The 24,574-nt window shown below is 34.7% G+C and overlaps 1 protein-coding gene and 1 non-coding gene across 6 annotated transcripts in view; one reads left to right on the forward strand and one right to left on the reverse strand.

Annotated features, from left to right (window-relative positions):
• The window catches only part of DCC (DCC netrin 1 receptor), a 1,086,886-nt gene that overhangs the window by 188,161 nt on the left and 874,151 nt on the right, over positions 1 to 24,574 (reverse strand). For all 5 annotated transcript variants that reach the window (XM_035700550.2, XM_035700549.2, XM_025422244.3 and 2 more), the window contains one exon: positions 5,794 to 5,935. In XM_035700550.2, coding sequence (XP_035556443.1) covers positions 5,794 to 5,935 — 142 coding nt within the window. The remainder of the gene's footprint in view (positions 1 to 5,793; positions 5,936 to 24,574) is intronic.
• On the forward strand, positions 3,651 to 3,757 carry LOC112645786 (U6 spliceosomal RNA). Its single transcript, XR_003127254.2, has one exon. It is a non-coding gene; the product is annotated as a U6 spliceosomal RNA (small nuclear RNA).

The raw sequence follows: 24,574 nt of genomic DNA on the forward strand, positions 1-24,574 counted from the left end.
TTGTGGCCGACTTATTTCACTAAGCACATCTTTCAGGTCTATCTATGTTGTTGCAAATGGCAGGATTTCCTTATTTTCTTAAGGCTGAATAACATCCTATTGTGTGTCTATATATACCAAATTTTCTTTATCTATTTGTCTGTCAATGGACATTTGAATTGTTTGCCTATCTTAGCTGTTGTGAATAAAGCTACAATGAACATGTGAGTGCAAATATCTCTTCTAGATCCTGATTTTAATTCTATTGGATATGTTCCCTGGTGTGGGATAGCTGGATCATATGGAAGTTCAATTTTTAATTTTTTTGAATAAGCTCCATATGTTTTCAGCATTATGTCTATAGTCACAGTTCGTGTTGGTATTATTATTGTTGCAAATATTAAAATTATTTTTAATACCAATGATCTTTTACAGATTCATAGGAGAGCCAGAGTCATTCATAATAGAGTGGGGTAAAGATGACAATATTGTTTTATTTATTTTATTGTTTTTATATATATATATACTCCTTGCACTACTATATATATATATATAAAACTAGGACCTGAAGTGCCTACAATCTAGTTGGTAGATATTACCTCTTCTGAAAAACAGAAGGGCTGTGCATGAGATGAATGATGTGTTTCCTATTCTGTTCGCCAGGGACTTATAGTTCAATCCTTATAGTATATGTGGGTGGGCATGTGCATGTATACATGTTTATGCATGTGTATTTCCTAGCTGTTTCCAAGTATAATTTTATTGAAAAAAAAGTATCGTGTAATAGCAATGCTTTTTTAGCTGTGAAAAAATATATTGTTGAAAGCAGGTTGTCTTCTGCCTGTTTCTATTCCCAATAATAAGTGCCTTCAAGTGCTGTAATTCTGTTCTATTTCTAATTTTATAGGACTTATGGTAAGAGATGGTACATTATTCAAAGAGAATCATTTTCCTTTATTCCCCTAATGTTAACCTTGTTATAAAATTCTATGCTATTGTTTCATTTTTCAGTCCATAAAATACCAATGCATGTTTATCATTATGTTTATTCTATATTGGCCATGAAACATATGAAACTCTTAAGTTCAATTCAAAACAACCTTCTCTGAAGAGCCCTCAAAAATTAAAAACAACATTTTAAAATTTAGTTGACATGGGATCCCACAATGAAACTGATGGCAGTGATTTAAAATCCTTGTTATAACTGTGAATTACTTTGTTATTGCAGATGCCTTATTATCCTAGTAAAAAATACACACAACAAAAAACACCTGTCTAACAGACAGAGGATTGTAAAAAAATGTTTGAGTCTCTACACCTAAATATTTATATCACTCAAATGAAGCATTCAAGCATTTCTAATTTTCTAACAGACAAATCAATATATCCATGTATCTTAAAGGTATTGGAAACATGGGGTCAAATCCTGTACCTTCTAAAGTACTGCAGATTCCTGGAGAAAATCAATTAATTCTGCAAACTAGAAATTGCATAAATTACTAAACATGTCCTGGGGACAAGTCAAACCTACAGTCAATCTACCAGTGTGTAGTACTTTCTGGCTCCTTGATGCTTTGTTGCACTGGAGACATTCCCATAACATGTAGAAATGCAACAGGCATTACCTAAGTTGGGTCACACATCAGGGGAGAGGAAGGCAGAGGCTCTGCAAAACTCATTTTTAATGTTTTAAGGATATGAGACTATTCTCTGGAGACTTTTATTCATTTCAAATTAAAAATGGAGTCTGTGTGACTTTGTTTTACAATAAATATCAGGTAAACTTATAAATATAACTGCTTAGATTGTTTATCTTCCCAAATTCACTTTATAATTATTGAAATGAAGAAGGAACAATATGAATGAAGGATTAAAATTTGGAGTCCAGATTCGTACAAGTCTATAAAGGTGGGAATGGGCATTTGTGAGCTATTCCAATAACAAGCTAATTAATTCATCCTATTTCTTTGCTTTTGGCCGGAATAGGATTAAACCAGGGTGGTAATTGATTATATCTCTTGCTGATTAGAAGTTCTAATTGCCCAATATACTTTAGATGACTAAAACTATAGGACTAAAATATTTATTTTTGAATAAATTTTATTAGAGGATAGAATTAAAAATTTGTGTCCTCTAGAGGAAAAGTAAAAGGAGTCTGTAGTGAGTTGAAGAGTGTCCCCCTCAAAATTCATGTATACCTGGAACTTTAGAATGTGACCTTACTTGGAAATAAGATCTTTATAATCAGTTAAGGATCTTGAGATGAAACCATTCTGGATTTAGAAGGAGTTACATCCAGTGACTGGTGTCCTCATGCAGAGATAAGAGAGGCATATCTACAAGCCAAGGAATCTCAAGGATTGCCAACAACAACCAGAGGTTAGGAGAAAAACACTGGTGAGTTTTCTCTCAGAAACTCCAGAAGGAACCCACCCTGTTGACACCTTTATTTTAGACTTTTGGCTTTTTAAAAAAAATGATTTTACTTTCTGTAGAGAGAAGATCCTGAAAGTTTGTATATGTAGGGAGTCAGAATCTTGGTTTGATAATACTAAGCCTAATGTATGAAATTCCAGTTGCCAAAAATATAAATACTAAACAGTTCATATCAGCAATTTCCTTTGGCCTTGTGGCTACTATTCTTCATTTATTTTCTGGACTACTGAGTACAATGTTTAGCTGTTCAGTGGGCCAAGAATTAGTTTTAGTGGTAGGAATTTTCAATTTTGGTAACCAAAAATCATAATATGACATTAGCATCTTTTTGTTTTTCACTGTATAAACAATTTCAAAATACACATTTTATTGTTGTTACAAATGTAAGCAATAATCACTATCAGTATTTTGGTCACTATCAGTATTTTGGTATATATATTAATACAAATATTTTCCTCCAAATTTATATTTTTAATTTATAAATATGGACTCACTAATATTGATTTAAAGTTGTTATTCACTTAACAGTATGTTTTAAGTATTTAACATGTGATTTAGTATTTTTACATTATATTATTTTCAATAGATATACAGTATTTCATGATATGATTTTGACTAAAATTTTTAGGTAACTACCTACATTTGGATACTTGAGTTCTTTTTTTCTTATAATCTGCTATTAAAGCAATATTTCAAGGAAATGTTTATAGTTAAAAACTGTAGAAAATATGGCTGCAGAATTAGAGTAAATTCCTCCTAGAAAACTTAGATCATACATCTATGAAGATCTCTCTCTCTCTCTCTCTTTAATTCTCTGCCTCACATACAGGTATAACACATACCTCCATATTGCTTTCCAGAGAGATTCTAGAATCTTCTGGCCCACAGCAATATATGAGTATTCGTTATTTCTTTCATATGCTTTCCAGAACAGGGTATCATCATCCATTTATGTCTTTATTGCTTTAATCAAAAGAAAATGCTAACTCATTTTTGTTTCAATTTGCACTTCTCTACTAATGAGTTTGAACACTTTATCATGCATATTGGCTATTTATAGTTCTATAAATTGAATATCTAGTCCTTAGTTTTTCAATTGGAGCACTCATCCTTTAATTAATTATCATATAAAAAGTTTATTTTATATCTTAAATCGTTTTCATTTGAGAAGGAGGGTGATTTTTAAAAAGGTTTCAGGACTTCAAATGGCAATATCTACCAAAAAATAAGGCATGGTGCTTGCTCCAGCAGCACATATATTAAAACTGTAGTGATACAGAGAAGATTAGCACAGCCCCTGTATAAGGATGACTTTCAAATTCATAAAGTATTCCACATTTTTTATGATATAGATCAAAATTTCAAGAAAGTAGATCCTGAGAGTTTTCATCACAAGGAGATTTTTTTTTCCTTTTCTGTTTTATTGTATCTACATGAGATAATGGCTGCTAACTAAGCTGAAAGTGACAATCATTTCACAATAAACACAAGTCAAACCATTATGTTGTATACCTTAAACTTACACAGCGATACATGACAATTATACCTCAATAAAACTGGGGTGGAAAGGCTTGGATATAATTATCCATACAGGCTCTTCTTCTAGTCTAATATTATATCTTAAGAATTATACTAAAAACTTTTCAGCAAGGTTTTTTTTTCAATCTTGGTGATTTCTTTCAAAATAAACTACATGTGGTACTAAGTATCCCCTTGAGCACATATACCTCACCTCAACTTAAATTATTGTTATCTTCTCCCCATAATTTCATCCATAAAAAAGCCATAGTATCTCAGCTTTTCTTAAGCTTTTAAAATGATGTGCTAGAGTCATAACTTCCGCTGATAGGCAACAATACCTGCCTAAGAGATTTTGTTCAGACATAAAACAAATAATGTTATTTTTGACAACCTACCTTGGAAGCATTCTCACCATCATGCTAACATTTTATAGGCATAAAAGACAAAAACAAGCAAACAAACAAGCAAAAAGCAGAGGTAAAAAAACAGGTTTTGATCAAGGCTCAGAGTGTGGGCTGAACAGGTAGCTTAAAATGTATGTGTTGTGTCTGTGTGTGTGCACTATGATTTCAAATGAAGATTTAGTGAATACTTGGTATAGAGAAAGGAGTAAATAAAGAGTTACTTTCTTCTTTTCTCACTTGCAGTGATACTTTATCTATGAGCTGTAAGGTATGAGTTTCAGTTTGTATATTTCCCCGGACCCAGGTTTGCTCAACTTCACCCACCAGTTCTTATCATGAGCCACTGCTATATGCTTTGCTTCCCAAGTCCCTGGCAATAGTTCGTGCTTTTCTTAGCTATAAAGCCCTCTTGAGTATTGCTGCTACCCTAGACCAAGCCACCACCACGTGAAGTACTTACTAATAACAAGGAGAGAATTCCAAATGCTCTGACTTCTCAGGTGCTGTTTGGAGGTACAGAATAGGTAACAGCCTATTGGTAATTGGTAGACTTTGACCAATGATAGGCAAGAGACGAACTGCTCAGAGTTCTATCCAGCCATTGATTATGATACACAGCACTTCATGTACTTCATGAGGCCTCTGAGGAGACCCCAGGAAGCCATGAAAACACCACGTTTGCCCTACACTTTTGGCCAGCTGAAAGATACGCCACAATCATTGATGTTTTTTCTCCCCGGCTCACTTTCTTTGATCCCTCACTGGTGCTTTCCTGGGCTCGCAACCCCCACAGGTATTACCTTGAAAGCACACTTCAGACTCTGTTTTCTAAGAACCTGGCTGATATGAATTAAGGGTTCCAATAGTGGATTACTGGATTATTCATTTTATAAAATGAAATACATATTATCTAAATACCGCAATGAAACTGAATCCAATTGTCATAAAGAAGTTTGATTTACTCTGAGTTCCACCAATATTGCTACAAAAAGTGAATTTAATTTTATGTTTATGGAAAGTAGAATAATCAGTTTATTTCCCAAAATACCCTTTTCCACATTCTCCAACCCCTTCCTCATTGCTGGAGATTAGGGGGAGAGGGGCCAGAGTGCCTTAAACTTGGAACCATTTGATTAGATGGCTTTTTAAAGTTATTAAAGTTAAAAGTTATTTGACAAGAGGAGCTGTTGTTGGATCATCAACGCTGAGAAACTAATATGGATTTCAAAAATCTGATATATTTATTAAGAGGATGATCCAGAAGCAAAATATGTACTGAAAGCATTTTAGAGAATATCAAGTTAAAAATACAGAGGCTATTCTTGTTCAGAACAATAAATGTCACCTGTCGGGAAACAAAAAAAAGAATGTTCCCTGGAAGTAAGAGTGTATTTTATTCCCAAAGCATTTAATTCATCAAAATCTTGAAATACTACACCATGTGAACACTGACCTGTGAATAAGTACCAGAGGTTGTTGGGCTCCAGAGTTTCCATCTCACCCCTGCGGGTCGTCTTTCTGTGTCGTATTTTATAGCCAGTAATAAATCCATTTTGTGTTCCTGATGGAGGAGGCAGCCAGCTTACCTTGATACTCTGCAAAATAATACATATAAATTAAAACATTGAAGAAAGTTAGGACAACAGGATGAGGTTAAAGAAATGACCCAAGCCTAAGTACAAATAAAGTGGAGAGGCAGGAAATGCTAGTGATTACCCCATAGAAGCAAATTAAAGCCATTCTTCCAATCTGACAGTACTCCTCTTTGTGTAATTTTGACAAAAACACACAATTCATTTGATTGATTACATGCATTATTACCTCTCCTTTGTAAATACCACTAAAATGACAGTAAAATATTCTAAAGGATATAAAGCTATAAGGAAATAGAGAATAGGAGTCTAATGGATGAGGGATGTTAACAAATATTTAAGGGGTGCAATCTAAGAGAAGTGTGGTGGCTGAGGCAAAGGAGAAAGATGAAACTTAAATTACCCCTTAAGAGGTATTAATGAAAAACAAGGTGATTTGCATGGCAAAGGTCAGGGAGGACTAGAAATTGTTGCTTCCAAAATACCTTTAAAGACAAAACTGAAACATGGTTCTGAAATAAAAGATGGATTGAAAGTCCTACCCACATCCAGTAAAATCACTCTACTGACCCTCAGCGACCTGGAAGTAGCTTGGAATTTTTTCCTCGAGGGATATTGAAACAGAATCCACAGATTCAGATATCAGGCACAGAAGCTAGAAGAGATGAGGGCAAGGAACTAATTTTTGACTTATTAAGTCAAAGACACCAAAGTCGTCTTCATCTGCATTCAGAGTAATGACAACCAGGTGTATATTCCTCAGGAAAAATATCAGGTAATAATTCTCTAGAGAAAATTATAAGTTTGGCCCTAGAGAAAACAACAGCCAGGTTTCTGATTAATCCCCCAATAATGAGGCTCCCACTTAATAACCCCCACTCATGCACTAGAATTTGCACTTTGCAATCATTTTTTAGTACATATTTCATTTTAATGTAAACCAACAACTTAATACTACCAGACATTTTTAAAAAAGCCTTTAGTATAAAAGAGGAAAAAATACGTTAAGAACATAATGGCCCTTGAAAAAAACAGCACTGATGCTTAGAGCAAAGAAAGGATCCAAGAAGCTGTCATAACCCAGATAATCCAAGAGAAAATATTACATTCATGAAAGGAATAAAAATACAGAAAAAATGAAAGATTCTTTTAAAATGTTATGACATTTATAATTTGGTTGAACCAGTTAAATATTCAATAAATAAGTTGGAAGATAAATTAAAGAGAAATTTCCTAAAATTCAGTGGGGGTAAAAAGATGATCATAGAAAACTGGAGAGAGAAGATAAGAAAATAGAAGTTTAGTCCATAATTTCCAACATCCAACTAATAAAAGGAAATAATAATTAAAAAAAAAACAGGAAAAATAGACGGCAGAAAATTAGCAAAGAATAGATACAAAAACCCTTCTCCACTATAAAAACCTTGAAGATTTGAGACTTCAGTCTAAAAGGGATTATGAAATGTCTGACATCATGCATGAAAAAAAAAAACCAACATTAAGGCACATTACTGCGAATACTACAGCCTCATAAGGGAGAGAGGATCCAAAAGCTTCCAGAATGGAAGGAAAAAAGGTCACATAAAAAATGATCAGAAGTAAATATGGTAAGGAGTCAAATTTCTCAATGATATTCGAAGTTAGAAAACAACAGAACAGCACTTATAAAATTCTAATCTTAAAGATTTTAAACCTAGAATTCCAGGGCTATACAAACAAATTATCAAGTTTAAAGAAAATATAACACAAGTATAAAAATAAATGCTTATATAAGTACAAGTATAGGAACTTTTCAAAAATACATGGTTTCAAAGGTATCCATCTGTATTCCCTTTATCAGGAGGCTAATGAGGTTATGCTTCAGGAAAATGAGAGTACAAACAGGGAGAAAAAGATTTGAAATCCAAGAAACAGAGAATCCAAAACAGAATTAAAAATATGGAATTCTCAGGAATATAGTGAAGAAAATTCTAATGTGATGTAAGATTGGGTATAAGGAGACATAGACTCAAAAGAGTACATACTGTACTATTTAATTCTATTTATATGGAATTCAAGAATAAGAAAACTAATTTATAGTAATACAAAGCAGACCATCAGTTTCCCATGGCAGTCGTACTGGGGGATTGATTGGCTATGTGAAGAAGGAGACTTTTTAGGGTGATGGAAACATTCTGCATCTTTATTTCATGTTTTTTTTTTAAGACTTTATTTATTTATTCATGAGAGAAACAGAGACAGAGAGGCAGAGACACAGGCAGAGGGAGAAGCAGGCTCCATGCAGGGATCCTGATGCGGGACTTGATCCCGGGACTCCAGGATCACGCCCTGGGCCGGGCCGAAGGCAGGTGCTAAACCACTGAGCCACGCAGGGATCCCCTATTTCATGTTTGTTACATGAGTGGATATAATTGTCAAAATATATCATTATGGGCTTAATTGTGCCCCGGCCCCAAATTCACATGTTGAAGTTCTAATCACTGGTAGCTGAGAATTTGAGTGTATTTGGAGGTAGGGACTTTGGAGAAATTGTTAGGTTAAATGAGGTCCATTAGCATGGGACCTAATCTAACATGACTGGTGTCCTTATAAGAAAAGGAGATTTGGAGACACACACAGAAGCCCTTGTGAAGACAGTGGAAGAATAGATCCATTCGTAAGTCAAGGAGAGAGGACTCAGAAAAAACAACTCTGCTGATACCTTGATCTTGATCTTTTGGCCTCCAGAACCCTGAGAAAACAACTATCTGTGGTTTGCTTAGGTTTCCTCCTTGGTGGGGTTTGCTATGGCATCCCTAGTGAAATAATACATTCATAGAAATAAATACTGGAGATTTGTGCATTTCACTTTAATTAAGTACACCTTAGAGAAGAAAAAAGACTAGAATGAAAATGAAGATGAGGACAAGGAAGAGTAGAAGGAGAATAAAAGGAAGAAGATTGGGGAAGGAGAATATGAACGGAAGTATACAAGAGTGCCGAATCCTGACATAAAAATAAACCAGTAGGTGGTATCTAAAACTGGTGAATTAAAGCTAAGGAATTAAGGGACATTTACTTGAACACATTATTGAAAAACATGGTGGTAAATTCCAGAAAAGAAAGACCGATGAACATGCTAGTGGGAATGGGGTTTGGGGAGGGAAGAGTCCATTGGTTTTAGTTACAAATCTATTTGAAAAAAATAATGAACACAGAATACCTTGATGAATATTTAATTATTTTTAAAGGATTTTATTTATTTATGTGTTTATTTGTTTTTTTGTGTGTGTGTGAGGGGGGAAGGGCAGAGGGAGAAGGGGAAAGAGAATATCACACCAACTCATGGGTAAGCGTGGAGCCCATTGGAGGGGCTTGATCTCATGACCCTGAGATCCTGACCTGAGTTGAAATTAAGAGTTGGACACAACCGACTGAGCCACCCAACACCCCTAAATTAATTTTTTAAATAGACACATGAAATTGTTCTTTTGAGGTGGTAGAAATAAATGACTGTCAGAAACAGGCCAGACATAAAGTCAAGGAATGGATTTCTGAGTCCCTGGCCCACAACCCCTAGAACGCTTTGATATTGTTTCAATCATGTGAAAGTACAGCAGAGGCAGGACAGTATTCTCCAGGGAGATAGATGTAGATTACTACAAATTAGCTATTTTTTTAAAAAGATTTTATTTTTTACTCATGAGAGACACAGAGAAAGAGGCAAAGACATGGGCAGAAGGAGAAGCAGGCTCCCGGCAAGGAGCCTGATGTGGGACTGGTTCCCGGGGCCTGTGATCACGTCCTGAGCCAAAGGCAGACGCTCAACTGTTGAGCCACCCAGGCATCCCACAAATTAGCTATTGCTCTACAAATGAGTAAGTGCCTTTATAAAAGGATTTTTAAAAAGCTGTGTAAAGTCAGTTACTTGGCCAAGTATTTTTAAAATGTCAATGACATGCCAACTACAGTCAATTCTTGTGATTTGCAGGAGCCATGTTCTATAATGCTGCTGCAAACACTGAATTTGTAAATATTGTAATATTGCTCCCAGGGAAAACATAGGTTTAGGTTCTTAAGAGCTTTTGTTTACATTTTTTCAATTCATCAATACATAACCTTGTTTTATGTATCTATCTGTTTAAAGATATCTAATATTGTTGTTGATACATTCACATTGAACTCATGGCCAATAGCACTATACCTCATGCCAGAATGAAGTTTATCTAACACATGGATTTTCTCCCTAAAGCACGTCACAGTCTCTTGCAATAAGTGATACTAAACAGCACGTCAGCATTATGCTTGGGGAGCATATAGCAAAATCACCAACAGAAAGCAAAACTAAATAATTAAATGCCCCAAAAAAGTGACATTTATCTGACCGCCCAAAGGACATGTGGTTACAACACAAGAAGACAGAGTGTCTCCTCATTCAACCTCAGCTGGGAATGTGTGCTTCTGGAAACTCAGATTGTTTCATGGTTGTGTGTGTGTGTAAATCGGCAAATGACTGGAAAGGTACTGTGGGTATTGATTTGCGGTTATAAATACATTTTAGCAGTAGGTGATCTGTAAATACAAACTCTGGAAATAATAAGGATCAAGTGTAATTATTCAACAAATACATTTTAATAATTACAGAGGAACCTTGCTAGGTAGAATTAATCTCATGATTTAAGTCAGAATATATATGAAAGAGTATGGTACTACTGAGACCATTTATCTCACCCTCATTACCCTTTAAATGTGACAGGCTAAATGCCACACTCAAAAATATTTGTTAACAATATTTTGTTTCTGGGAATGGTCTAAGGACCTTATATATCCATGTGAGTTATGGTTTTTACCCTCATAATGACCCTATGAGTTAAGATCTATTGTTCCTTTTTTTGTACAAGCATGTAAATTAGGACACACATTAGTAAGTACCTTGAACCTATATGGCCACCAAGTGATAGAGGTAGGATTTGAACTGAGACTATGTGACTTTGAAGCTGGCATTCTTTACTACTTAATATTGCCTCTCATGGGAGTTCAAGAGGCTGAAAGTCTAATCCATTCAGTTATTATCCATTTAAAATATGTTAACTGAATCTCTGTTGTGTAACAGATCTTTGGGACAATAGAAGCATCCAGATAAGCCATAGTATATCCATCCTGGTTGAGGAAATAGACACAAACTGTTGACGAAAACACAAAGTGTTAAAGGCTAAAACAGAGTCTCAGAAAATACAGTGGAAATAAAATAGAGGGAGAAACTAATGCTGTTTCACATGGTCAAGAAAGACTTAAATATGAATCAAGAAAGATTTAAAAAAAAAAGAAAGATTTCAAATATAAGTAGAACTTTATGGAAGGGATAGAAAAGATATGTAAGACAAAGGGAATATCAAGAGCAAGCTCAAGATTTCATGACAATGTACAGCACCTCCAAGCGAAGGTCAAGTAGTCCCTTAATGGCTAGAGCAAATGTGACATATAGGACAATGTAATGGAAAGGTAGATTGGAAAAAGGTTAAAAGTCTTTTGGGACATGCCAAGGAGACATAGTGTGCTCATTTAAGGCATGTGGCTAAAGAGACAAACTAATGAATAAAATACTAATATAATGCCCCTGGACCCCAAAGAATACATAGCCTTAAATACACATACCCTCACCACCCCTTCTCTGCATCCTCCTCCTCCCACACATATGTATGCACACGCATGGACGTGTTCTTTGTTCTCAAGTGTTTTAGAAACTAATAAGGAAAATCAGCTTTGATGAACACCTTACTCCACTAGTTATCTTACTTTTATTTTTCAGTGCTTTAAGGTAGCCATGACAGATTTTATTACAATTTTACAGAAGAGAAAATTGAGGCACAGAGTTAAATGAATGGGGATAAGTCATCTTGTACTATCCAACGTTTTTGTTATCTTATGCTAAAATAATCATAGAATTTCTACTTGGCAATTCTACTTACCTAAATTCTCTAACAAAATATTCTTGAAAGGAATGAAATCTGAATTTAAATAATTGGTTTTTAATACATCCAATCAGCCTTCCCATAAGTAGCACTTGGCAAATCAAAAAGGGTTATTTTCTAAGGACTACGAGTTTATTTTTTCAAGTCAAAAATAAATTCAAGTAGAAAACAAAATACAAATAAAAACATTAAACTTTGACCAAGAGGTAGAGCCTTATGATTTCCAGTCACTACTTTGCTGTGTCTCTGTTGAGTGACCTCTTACAAGTCTTATAAATGACCCTAATCTCAATGCACAGATTGAAACAAGGAGAATAATTATGCTTTAGTATGTCTACAAATGGTTGTAAATCACTTGATAAGCCTGGAGAACTAATTATACTAATGATTACATGAGCAATACTTAGTTTTTGACAGATAATAATTTTTCTTGATCATATTTGAGGATTTTCAATGATTATATAAATTATTCCCACATAGCCAATACCTTAATATCGATGCCTAGCAGCGATTAATTAATAGAATCAGTTATACGCTCTACACACCAGGAGGCAAAGACCCTCAATAGTTATCATTCATCTTTGGACGTAATTTCATCACTTGTATTCATTTCCGTAGATGGGCAGCAGCTAGGTTTATTAGCATCTTTTATGCTTTCCCATTGATTTCAAGCAAGCACCAGCAGATGGCAAAGGCTCTAATGGTCAAATTCTTTCCTTGTAGGTTCTCCTTCTGCAGATATGGCTAGTTGTCCCAAATTACGTTGTTTTGGGAAATTAATTGAAAGTATTCAGTAAATTTTTCATATTCAGTGGCAATAATATATATTATTTTCTGTACAGGACCAGTTCATTCAGGGCTCAGTAGTTCAGACTTCATTGCCCATTTCCTCACAAAGCCACCTAAAGCCCTCACTGTTATGGGAACATTCTTGTACCTAGTGTTCATGGGTAAGCCTGGTAATTATTTTCATTAAAAATACTTAAAACATGACCTTAAACATTTGAAAAATCAATTCTAATAGCTGTGACTTGACTTTTGGTTTTTTCATCACTTGAGAGGGTGAAATTAAATTCTGTTCAAGCTGTTGCCAGTGTTCTATCTTGAATCAAGGATTAATTTCACTTTATTTTTTCAGATTTGAAATAAAAGAAGAGCTGCAATATTTAGCTTCCCCAGATCCTACCATCTCCTTTATGATTATCACAAAAATGAATTAATTTCCAAATTAGCATGATGGGAATGGTTAGGTTTACTGACCGAAAAGGAAAGATCTCCTTGACCATTATTTTCTAACTTTTTGAGATAACACTGTTCTATTTAGTGAGGTATTATCCTTTCCATAGACTCCATTAATTCATTTCTTTCCTTTTCCTTTACTCTAGCATATGAGTAGTATGTAACAAAACAGAGAAAAAAAATTGATAAGTCCACCACCCCAGCAAGAAGTTGCTGTGGCTGAGGTCAAAGAGGTTGATGCCTGTTTTCCCTAAATTTTCCTCAGAAGCCACATTTCATAGCTTCTCTTTTTAATTTCACATATCCCACTGCACACTGACATTTTGCTTTACTCTCTCGAGTGGACTGCAGAGGAAGACAAGCCCCAGTCCAAACATATTCAGGGACTGTAGCGAAGAGCCTTCCTTTTTTTTTTTTTTTTTTTTTAAGTGGTTTCATCTGGATGACATTCCCTAGAAGGGCACCATTTAAAAGAAGGTCCTTGCAGCAAATAAAAATGCCTTGGCCAGAACAGCGGGAATCTAAGGATCTTGAAATTTAATTGAAAATAAGTTTTGAACTCTTCCCCGTATTTCTCTTCTGTATTTCTGGTGACTTCTTGAACTTCATGTTGAAGAATGAAATATGCTTTCAGTACTCATGAAGCCCTATAGCTTTTTATTAAAGAGTGCCCATTGGCATTTTTAAAGAGTCCCTTTTTACTGTATCCCTCATCTGTCTCCTTATTTACATTCCTTCTGCCACTGCCCTCAGACCTTAATTATCATTGCCCAGAATATTGCCACTGCTGACTAATTGGTCCCCCTGCCTCCAGATGTCACCAGCTCACACCAATTCAGTTACCTTTCTGCTCAATCAATGGACCAACTAGGTTCTCTGAGTCAGTTTTCTCATCTGCAGTATAAGCAAGCGATCCTACCTCAAAGGATTGTAGTGTGGATTAAAGGAGAAGATGGGATGGGAACATGCTTGGAACTTCAAGGGAGGGAAGGAGGAAAAAGAGTGAGGCAAGAGGTCAAAAGATTAAGAGATGGATAGAGGGAGAATTAAGGCAAAAGTAAACAAGGGTCCGAGGGAATCAAGCAAGGAAGACCCTGTCCTACAATGATGCTTGGAATGTGGACTTACTTTTATACTGACTCAACAATTTTTCTTCTGCACATCAGGAGCATTGAGAGAGATAAGTTACCTAATAACACCCCTTAAACTCCTTTTCTTCCATGAATATTCACTGAGCAATTTAGTCTGTAGAGCTCTATTCACATTTCTTGGGGTAGTCCATAGAACTTTCTGGCATGGGTGGTAAAGAGAAGTTGGAATACAGTGGAGACTAGAGGAATGTGAAAAAGTGAAGAAATGCTATGTATATTTTAGGAGGTAGACTTGACAGGACACCATGATGGAATGTCAGGTGTAAAGAAGGAAAATTCATCAGCATTGACTCAGGTTTCTGGCGTAAGCAACTTAGTAGATGATAATGCACTTACTGGGATAAGGTTGTCTGAAAAACAATACACTTTCAGAAAAAAAAAAAAAGTTGACTAGACCTTCCAATAGTATCAACAAAGGCTACCCATATTAATAATATTCTAGTTAGGGCTGGGAAGGATGTTTTCTAATTTTATCACTTAGAATAAATGATACTTTAATAATATCAAACTTACACAATAACATTTAATATTTAACCTTTGATATTTATCTAAATACTTGGTAAATATTTCATTGGTGCAAAAATGAACTAAATTGAATTTCAAACTGGAATAGAACTCAATTCACCAATTAAACAGTATTTTGAATTTTATTATGTGTATAATTGTGTGAATAATTTCCAAAAAGTGTTTTGCCTTTTTATAAACTTATATGCTTTATGGGACTGACAGAGTATTGATTTGATAAAATGTCAATAAAATATAATGAAGTTCTATATATATTTTTCTGTAGTTATATACTATTCTTGCAGATTTGACATGTTTTCACTTCACTATCATAAATATGCAATCTCTTGTGATAAGTGAAGTAAAAAACTGGGTAGCATACTAAAATTGGCATTCTTGAGTTCATGTAGGCAACTGTTATCCAAAATGACATAAATCCCTGTTAGCAAATACTTTGTGTGACACATTTCCAGAGTGAGGTCTCTTAGTACCACTCAAGTCTAAGTTAAGTATTTGTGCAACAATAAAAGTGTTTACCTACAAATTGAAATATACTCAACTTTAAATAAAATTTTACATGCTAAATCCAGGCAAGAAACATTGATGATGAAATCTAGCCTGTTGTGAGCTTGTTTAATGACTTTGAAATAATATAAATGTTTCTTCAGTAGGTTAGTTTAGTTGTAAAATAGTTTTCCTTTTATCTCTGCCCTGGTGGCCCTGGATTCTCATAGACAGTGCTGGTGGGACTCCTACCTGGAGATTAAACCTACTTGATCTACTCTGGAAAAATCCTGTTCCTGGTTATGTTGTGCATTGGGACTTTTTCTCAGGTTGCTCAACTTCAAGCCATATACTGCAAATCCACTTTGGTTTGGGTCTTGGTTTTAGTAACTGGGTTTCTCTGGCAGGGATGCTGACATGCGTCTTTCTCAATGTTCTTTTCGGGTGGCAATCTTCCTGGTTCTTCCAAAGCACCCAAGACTGAGTCCTCCAGGAGCTGGTGTCTCCTTTGTGAATCTCTGAGGCTGTCAGACTTCCCTGACAATAGGTGCTTACCTCTCTGAATCTAGGCATTACCTGCTTTCATACTCTGAACTGCCCAAACCTGGTCTTCTGATTTACCACTTGAAAGTCTTTGTCAGCCCTTTCCGACTCCACCTACCAGGTACAGCTTCTGTGTCTGGATACTGTGACCAGTCTTCCTGAAGGAACATCCCTAGTCACCTTCCTTACTCCTGATTTAGGGGCACAGCCCTCCTGACACTGGGTCTGAATTCCACCCTATTCATCCCACAGAGCTGTCTTTTTCATGGAAAATGCTATGGGCACATACAAGATTTTTTAAAAAAAGTGAGAAATGGCTTCTGAAATATGCTCCATTTCCTATATGTTCCATTATTATATTTCTTGATTAAAGTAAACTGGGCTAAACTTAACTTGATGCTGGGAAACTGACCTGCCACCACTTTTCTCTGTTCCTTTCATCTAATTCTGAGAGCTCAACCTTCACAATTCCAAGGAAGAAAAAAGGGGAACCTAATCACTTATCTAACCTACTTCATTTTAGTTACATAGGGGAATTGAATCAGTAAACTAAGGTCAAATGGGTTTCCAAATCTATATTGTGATAGCATCAATCCATCACTGTCCATGGAGATGCAGGGGATCCCATGTATACTGGTAATTTGCAGCCCGATAAGTTAGTAGTTTGCATACTTTCAAAGCAATATTTAAGATGAATTTCCTGTGTAATTTAAAGATGAGGCACAAAAGTCTATCAGAAGAAAAGGGGACACTAAGTGTGGTCCACAGACTCTTTTCCAGTGGGATCCCTAATTCAACTCTGATCCCAACTTTGCATACCTTTTGTACACAATAAATACTAGTCATCTCTTTAAAAATGATCTCAAAAAAAAAAAATAAATAAAAATGATCTCCAAAAGTTTAAGTAAAGCTTAAATCCTAGGCACAGGTGGATGGAATTATCCTCGGGACTTCCTTAGTCTTATAGCTCATGCTTTAAAAATCTTGCTGGATAATCCATCTAGCATGCAGCTCTGAATTGTCATTCAGAGAAAAAGAGAATAGTATTTTGCAAATAAAAGATATTCAATAAGTATAATAAGATGGATGACAGAAAACATAATGTTCCACTCTCAGCTGTTCATTAATTTGCTAAGTGATGTTAGGAATCATTGACCTAGTTGCATCGATTGTACATCACAGGACTACTCTTTCTTTCACCTAATTGTTGAGAGAAAGAGGTTAGAAATGTAAAAACACTGCAAAATACAAAGTCCTACTCTTATTTTAATTATTATTTTTTCATTTTATAATTGATGAGTTATCAGGTCACATTGGTTTATATGATTGTGTATCAAAGACCTAAAACTACATAAATGAATGAATGATTCTTATTGAGGCAACATTATCTTCATACACACTTCATCTGACCACAACAATTAGATTACATTTCCCTGGAAAACAACTTTCTTTGCTGCTCAAAGACCATTCAGTGCAATGTGTAAAGAGGTGGTTTCTTTATGGTAGAAATGGTGCTTTCTCTGTTGATTACAGAAACCCTGTTGGAGTTGATTCTCCAGTATGCAACTATGTATGGTGTCTCTATTACTGGAAGAAAATGAAGAAAAAAAATCTACTATTTTTTTTCTTGCTAGCCAGGCTTTCTTGGCCAACTAAATAAAATTAACCAAATATGTCTAAACCAACCAAGAAAATCACCCCCCAATACAGACTATAGTCCACACTAAAGGGAATAAAAAAAAAGAAAGGTAGAATTGGTACGTATCTAGCATCTTCTTTTAAAAACTCCTAGATTTAAAATAGCATTTTTTTTCATGTGATAATTTGCTATGCATAGCCTAGTAGCCAGGCCTGTTTTATTCTAGGTCCTAGAAACTGGGAATGTAATTTCTAGGAGGTATTCACATTTTGACAAAATTCCATTACGATAAAGCAATTTGGTTGTTCCCTGGAGTTCATGATAAAGCAATCTTACGAGTAATACATTTCAGAATTTGTCAGTACCAATAGACTTTATTCTCCAGTACCCAAGTCATTCCCTGGAAGTAAGCTGGATGTTTAGGGAGGCTCATTAACTCTTTCAGATCACTAGGTCCTTTCTCAGACTATTCATTTCTACTAAATAAAACTACTAAAAGCAATGTAATAGCCTTGATGCAGGAACTAGAGATAGGAAAGCCAGAACACAAATACATCAGCAGAGTTATATGTAAAATTACACCCTTCAAAGACACAAGAAAATAGACCAATATACAATTTAAGACAGAAAATACAGTGTCTACTTATTTCTCACTTCTTTGGTTGGTTTGTTTTAGAACATGGAAACCAAGATACTATTTGAGCAGTGGGGTGAATGATGCAACTTCAGAATAATTGATTTCACCAAATATTTAAGCAGCTGAGTCAAGAGATAAGAGTTTGAATATTAATTTATACCCAATGAAAGTTTTTTTTACATATGGGATAAAATGCATTATCAAAAATAACCGGTGGGGACTCACAGTATTGCAATAATGCAGTCATGTTAAAATGATTATGATACACCAATTGGCCTTTTAAAAAATGAAATATTACTTAAAGATTGTACAGTGCCCAGTAAGAGAATAAAAACCAAAGTTTTTTGCAACGCTACATACTAAAAATGGTTTTAGTGAAAAAACCAGAGCTGTTTTCACAGAAACAATTCTATCTAATATTTATAGAATAAATATGATGCAAATGAATCTCATCCTATACAAAATAATGCCCTCTATGTTTTAATGTACATTAAAATTTAGGCATGCCAAATATTTAGGGATAAACACATAGAGCTGGGTCTATATTAAATAAGGGAAAATGTTACTACGAAACAATTAAAAAAATACAGAAATGGCTATTTAACAGAGGCATATCTTCAAGCAAACTGTCAAATTAGGCCCTAAGTAATTAATCTCTGAAACCAGCGGGCTTTCAATCTCAGAGCAACTATCTCAAAGACATGACTTACCATGTAATTACATGGGACATTACAATGTATTTATGAGGTCATTTGTTACAATATACAGTAATTACAGAGTACTTACATAGCTATTTATGTCTCATAAAATGAAGTGAGACTAAATATTTTAATTGTGTTGGAGAAATAAGGAGAAATATTTGAGTTCCAAATGTCAGGTGAGATTATAGGTCAGATTCACATAACTCATATTAACAGCTGGCTGCTTCCACAATTACAAGTGTTTGTGGTGCTCTCTTATTGGAAGTGGAGGTTTGAGAAATATTTCTTCTAAGAATGAGTAAGTGGAATTGTTCTCAATTTCAATGTTCAGGTAATGCCAGAAGACAGACCAATAATATAATTTATTATTTAAACTTCTCGACAAACCATGAATGTCCAGGCATCAACAGAGTTACTGAATTAAAAACAATGTCATGTACAATGTGTTAATAAATGATAAGCCATACACTTAAAATAATAAAAGAGCAGTTCTTACATTTTCTACTTCTATTATTTTGGATAAAAATCATATTCAGATTTTCACACATTCTTAAATATGCAGTAAAATTTTAAAATTGTGTGTTTTCCAAGTTTCTTCCCTGCATTCCAGACTATACTTGGAAATTCTTATTTAGCCTAACAAGTGAATTGTGACAGCCGACAGACGTGGATTCTGTGCTTTTACATCTGAAACATCATTGACATATGAATAATGGTGAGCTCAGTGCTCTCATTACTATATTGCTGATTTTAAAAATTAAAATTAAAAAAACATTCTGAATTGCTAATCATCTGTTCTCCTTGGATTAATGCCCAAAACAAATCTTGCCATTATTTACATGCATTGCTTTATTAGTTTATTCAACAAACATCCCAAATGCCTAGTATGTTCCAGGCATGGTGTTACAACAGAGTCATATTCACCTAAAACACTCCTTGAAGAGCGTGGTCCTTCCCAGTGACAGATTCTATGCTACTGTTGGTAGATGGGCCTGACTGCATCTATTAAGCTTAACGGACGCACCATACTATGCTCCCTTTTGATTAAATAAATTTTGGCGTTATATTCAGAGTTTATGTCTTTAAATTAGAATGGTCATTATCTGATGAAGCATGAAATGCAAACAATATTGCTCAGTCTTTGCTTATTCTTGCTAAGATGTCTCTATGTGATTCAATGATTAGAAAGTACAGAATAATGTTTAATTTTGATGGTAAAGAAAAAGTATTCTTTTCCAAGCTTTAGGCTGTTTTGTGAATGTCAACAATCATTTTTCAAGAAGAATAAATGTCAAATCTTTTTTTGTCATGTAGATATTGTAACTACCAAATTGCTATAAATATGTGAGCTAATTAATTCCTGTAAAGACTGATCACCAGGTTGACAGTGATACCAACTGCAGCCTCCTGGCAAAACAGGGATTCCATCAGTGTTTAATGAATGTTACATTCCTATATAATGGTCCCCAAATTTGCCAAATCCAGATACTCAGGGCCCACAGAACCATCTGCAGAATGTTGCCCGTTAATATGCAAATAAACCAATTAAGATTCACAGACTTATTCAACAGCCACTCAGGTCAATTCTGATCAACTGCACCAATTTTATTTATACATGCAGAAAGAACGGGTCCATTTCTCACTAAAGTTCCAAGAAGCTACTCAGAGTAGTTAGGAACATCATCTCAATGACTCATTCTAATTTAAGAACAGTAAGAGATAGTTTACTTTTGAAAAAAAAATTATGGGTAGCTATCAATACTTCAATCAGTATTTCAATTAGATATGCATTCATTATGTGTCTAATTGATTAACAATTAGCAGCACCTGTAGTTGGCTATAATTTTAATTACTGATTACACTATAGCTGATTACTTAAAATGATACCTGCACGAGTACCATTGGATTATAAAGAAAAGAATAAAACAATTCCAGAATAATTAGTCTATTAAAATGAGATTAAAACCAATTCAATAAAATATTTTTAAAGTTTTTATCTTGAGCACTGTTAAGAGATTCTTCTTAAAGTATACTATATGGAGAGAAGCTAATGATCTTTTAAATGTAACTAATCTGCCATTTTCCTGGAAGACATGCTGGTAGTTCAGAATATGCCACTGTCCATCAGAACAAAGGGCATGAGAAAGTAGATCCAAAGTAACAGTAGATAACAGGAGAGCCCCATTTCTAACTTGATTTTTAAATATTTATGTTTTAGAAATGGAAAGGTATGTTGATCCTTTGCCATGAATATGATATACCCAAAAACAATCATCTTCAAAAAAGATTTTGGACTGCGTTTCTTAGGCACAAAAAGAACCTAAATAGTTATTTCAAACAATTTTTTTTAAAAGAGAAAGTCAGTTTTTTAAACTAAAATATCATAAAACTAAGTCATGGTTGCAAACATCCTGTTATGCCAAATACCATGTGTTTTCATTTTGGCATTCTAAGGATTTGTAGCAAATTAGGTGCTGGTATTAGAACAAACAACTCCTCCAAACTTAAAAAAAAATTCTCCACAGTTGCATACTATTATATCATATTTTTTTTAGGAGTTAGGACTTCAAAAAGTTGATTGATGCATGAGCTACAGTATGTTTTTTATGACCTTTTTGGTATAAATAAAGTGCGCAAATAACTATTCTAAACAAAGAATTTGATAGTTCCTCTTTGAAACTCTATTATAAAACATCTGATGCAAATCCCAAATTAGAATAGTATATCATTTCACAATCAGCAGGATGGCTAATATCAAAAAGACAGATAATAACAATATTGGTGAGGATGTGGAGAAATTAGAATTTTCATACACTGCTGGTAGGGACGTCAATTGGTATAGCTGTTTTGAAAAATAATGTGACAGTTCCTCAAAAGGCTAAATGTAGAATTAACTATGACTCAGCAATTTCTTTCTTGGTATTCTCCAGAAAAATGAAAACATACATTCACACAAAACTTTATACACAAATGTTCATAGCAGCATTATTCATAAGCAAAAAAGAGAGAGAGAGAGAAAAGTAGAAACAACACAAATGCCCACCATCTGATGAATGGATAAACAAAAATCCAAACAATGTAATATTATTTGACCATAGGAAGCAATGAAGTATTACATGCTACAACATGGATGAACCATGAAAATATCACATGAATTGAAAGAAGCCACTCACAAGAGACCACATGATGTATTCCATTTATATGAAATGTGCATCTTAGAGACAAAAATTAGAGAATGCCTACAGCTGACGGAGGAAGGGGATAGGAGTGAAATGAGGGGTGACTGCTAATGGATAAAGGACTTTTTTTAGGGATGGTCAAACATTATATAATTAATTGTGGTGATACATGCATAACTTTAAATGGGTGAATTCTATGCTATGTGGATTATATCTCAATAAAGATGTTACAAAAATAATTGCATCACAGAATTAGATTAGTATAAAGGACCCCAATATGCCCATCACTTGACTTCAAATTCTCAGTTTACTTCCTCTCTTATATGTATCTACTAAGCCCTCTGGACCAATATTGTATTTAAAGAAATTCTGTAAAGCTGAGAAAAACTACTATATGTGAAGGTCTTCCTCGAAGTGAGAAATATATTCCAGAGGAGCCTGAATACAATCTATTTTTATCCCCCATATTCATGATACGATGGTCTGTACCTATGGTACTCACAAATGTTTGCAGATGGCAGTGGTGACAGACTGGACTAAGCATGGCCTCCAGAAGGAGGCAGTGTACAGAGCAGGAGAGTTATACCCCGTTGCTTTTTTTTTTTTTTTTTTAATTTATTTTTTATTGGTGTTCAATTTGCCAACATATATAATAACACCCAGTACTCATCCCATCAAGTGCCCCCCTCAGTGCCCATCACCCAATCACCCCACCTCCCGCCCACCTCCCTTTCTACCACCCCAAGTTCGTTTCCCAGAGTTAGGAGTCTCTCATGTTCTGTCTCCCTTTCTGATATTTCCCACTCATTTTTTCTCCTTTCCCCTCTATTCCCTTTCACTATTTTTTATATTCCCCAAATGAATGAGACCACATAATGCCCCCATTGCTTTTTAAGTGCTTCTTTGGAGGACATTTAGGAGGTAAGGTATGGTTAGGGGCTAAAGCATCTGCAAAGAGCTCAGTTGGTTAAGAGTTCTAATAAGGCCCATGGGAAATTTGTGGAGGCTCCAATCCAAGTCTTTTTAAAAACGATTCTTGTATAACAAAACTAGATGGCAAAACATGGTTCCCGCCTACACAGGGTATTCTTCAGGGGAATAGAGGTTGGGAAACTATTGCATACAAGTGAATGGTTGAATTAGGTTGAAGTTGATGAAAGATCTCATAAAAATATTTTATATGCCTATTTATTTATTTAAGCTTAAGAAAATTAAATGAGAATATTTGTAATGTATTCATGGCCCCTGTGCTTTTTCTAATAGTGCTCATCACAGTTATGTATTGGTTTATTTGATTAATGTCTTTTTTAGCTCCTTAGAACTTAAGCTCATAAACTTTCCTACTGGATCCCTAATGCCAACAATGATGTCTAGAACTTAGAATACATTCAGTAGTTGTTGTATTAATTAATAAAGAAGCATTTTAATGGAATTAATTCTTCATTTAATCAAATTTCACTTCAAATCATAGCACTTTCCTTTTCCTTGTTACCAGGATATCCACAGTATTTCCATTACACTTAAAAGACATTGTGTGGGCCTGATTTGGGCTCACAGGTGCAGTGAAGGAAGACATAAAGGAATGCAAGATAGACTGAGTGACAGCTAATGAGGATCCTGACAAAAGTTGGAAGAAAAAAAAGAAGGAAACTGAAAAATGAAAGGGTTCTGTGAGAAAGAGAATGATTACATAGACTCAATGAGATAAATTGTAGTAACCCCCCCCAACAAAACAATTTGAATTATGATTCTCCATAACTTCCACCATGTGATCTCCTCAGATATCTAGGGTACAAAGAGGGGTATGTTGAGAGGGAGGGTATTGAAAGGGAGAGAAAAGCATGGAGTCCACAAGATCTGGGAGGAGGGCAGGGCATTGTGGGTAGGTCATGCAGCTATAAAGTTATCAAACCGGGTGTTGATGAAGCAGGGTGTGCCTATAATTAGCATTAATGAAAAATAAATTTAAGTAAATATCAAACAGGTAATAATCATGGCATATATATATGTGTGTATACATATATATTACACAATTATAATACTGGCCCATGATTTAATTTTCTTTCTTTTTTTTAAGATTTTATTCATTTATTCATGAGAGGAACAGAGAGAGAGAGAAGCAGAGACACAGGCAGAGGGAGAAGCAGGCTACATGCAGGGAGCTCGACATGGGACTTGATCCCGGGACTCCAGGATCACACCCTGGGCCAAAGGCAGGTACCAAACCACTGAGCCACCCAAGGATCCCTTAATTTTCCTTCTTAATTTCTGTATCATGGTATGAAGGAAGAATCTAGAAACAACAAAAGAAGCATAACTAAAAAGTTATCTTTTGACCTACTTTTAATTTTTTATTTTCACTTATTATCTATTGTCCTTGCTTTCAAAATTATATTGAAATATCATGAAAAATTGTGAGAACATATTTAAAATAATAGGGATCAAACCAGTGATCCCTTTCTAAATCAATGTCTTACATGAAGACACTTAATCTGAAATAAAAGAAAGAAAGAAAGATGAAAGAAAGAAGAAAGAAAGAAAGAAAGAAAGAAAGAAAGAAAGAAAGAGAAAGAAAGAAAGAAAGAAAGAAAGAA

This window comes from Canis lupus, chromosome 1, assembly GCF_003254725.2.
Source record: "Canis lupus dingo isolate Sandy chromosome 1, ASM325472v2, whole genome shotgun sequence".
Lineage (NCBI taxonomy): Eukaryota > Metazoa > Chordata > Mammalia > Carnivora > Canidae > Canis > Canis lupus.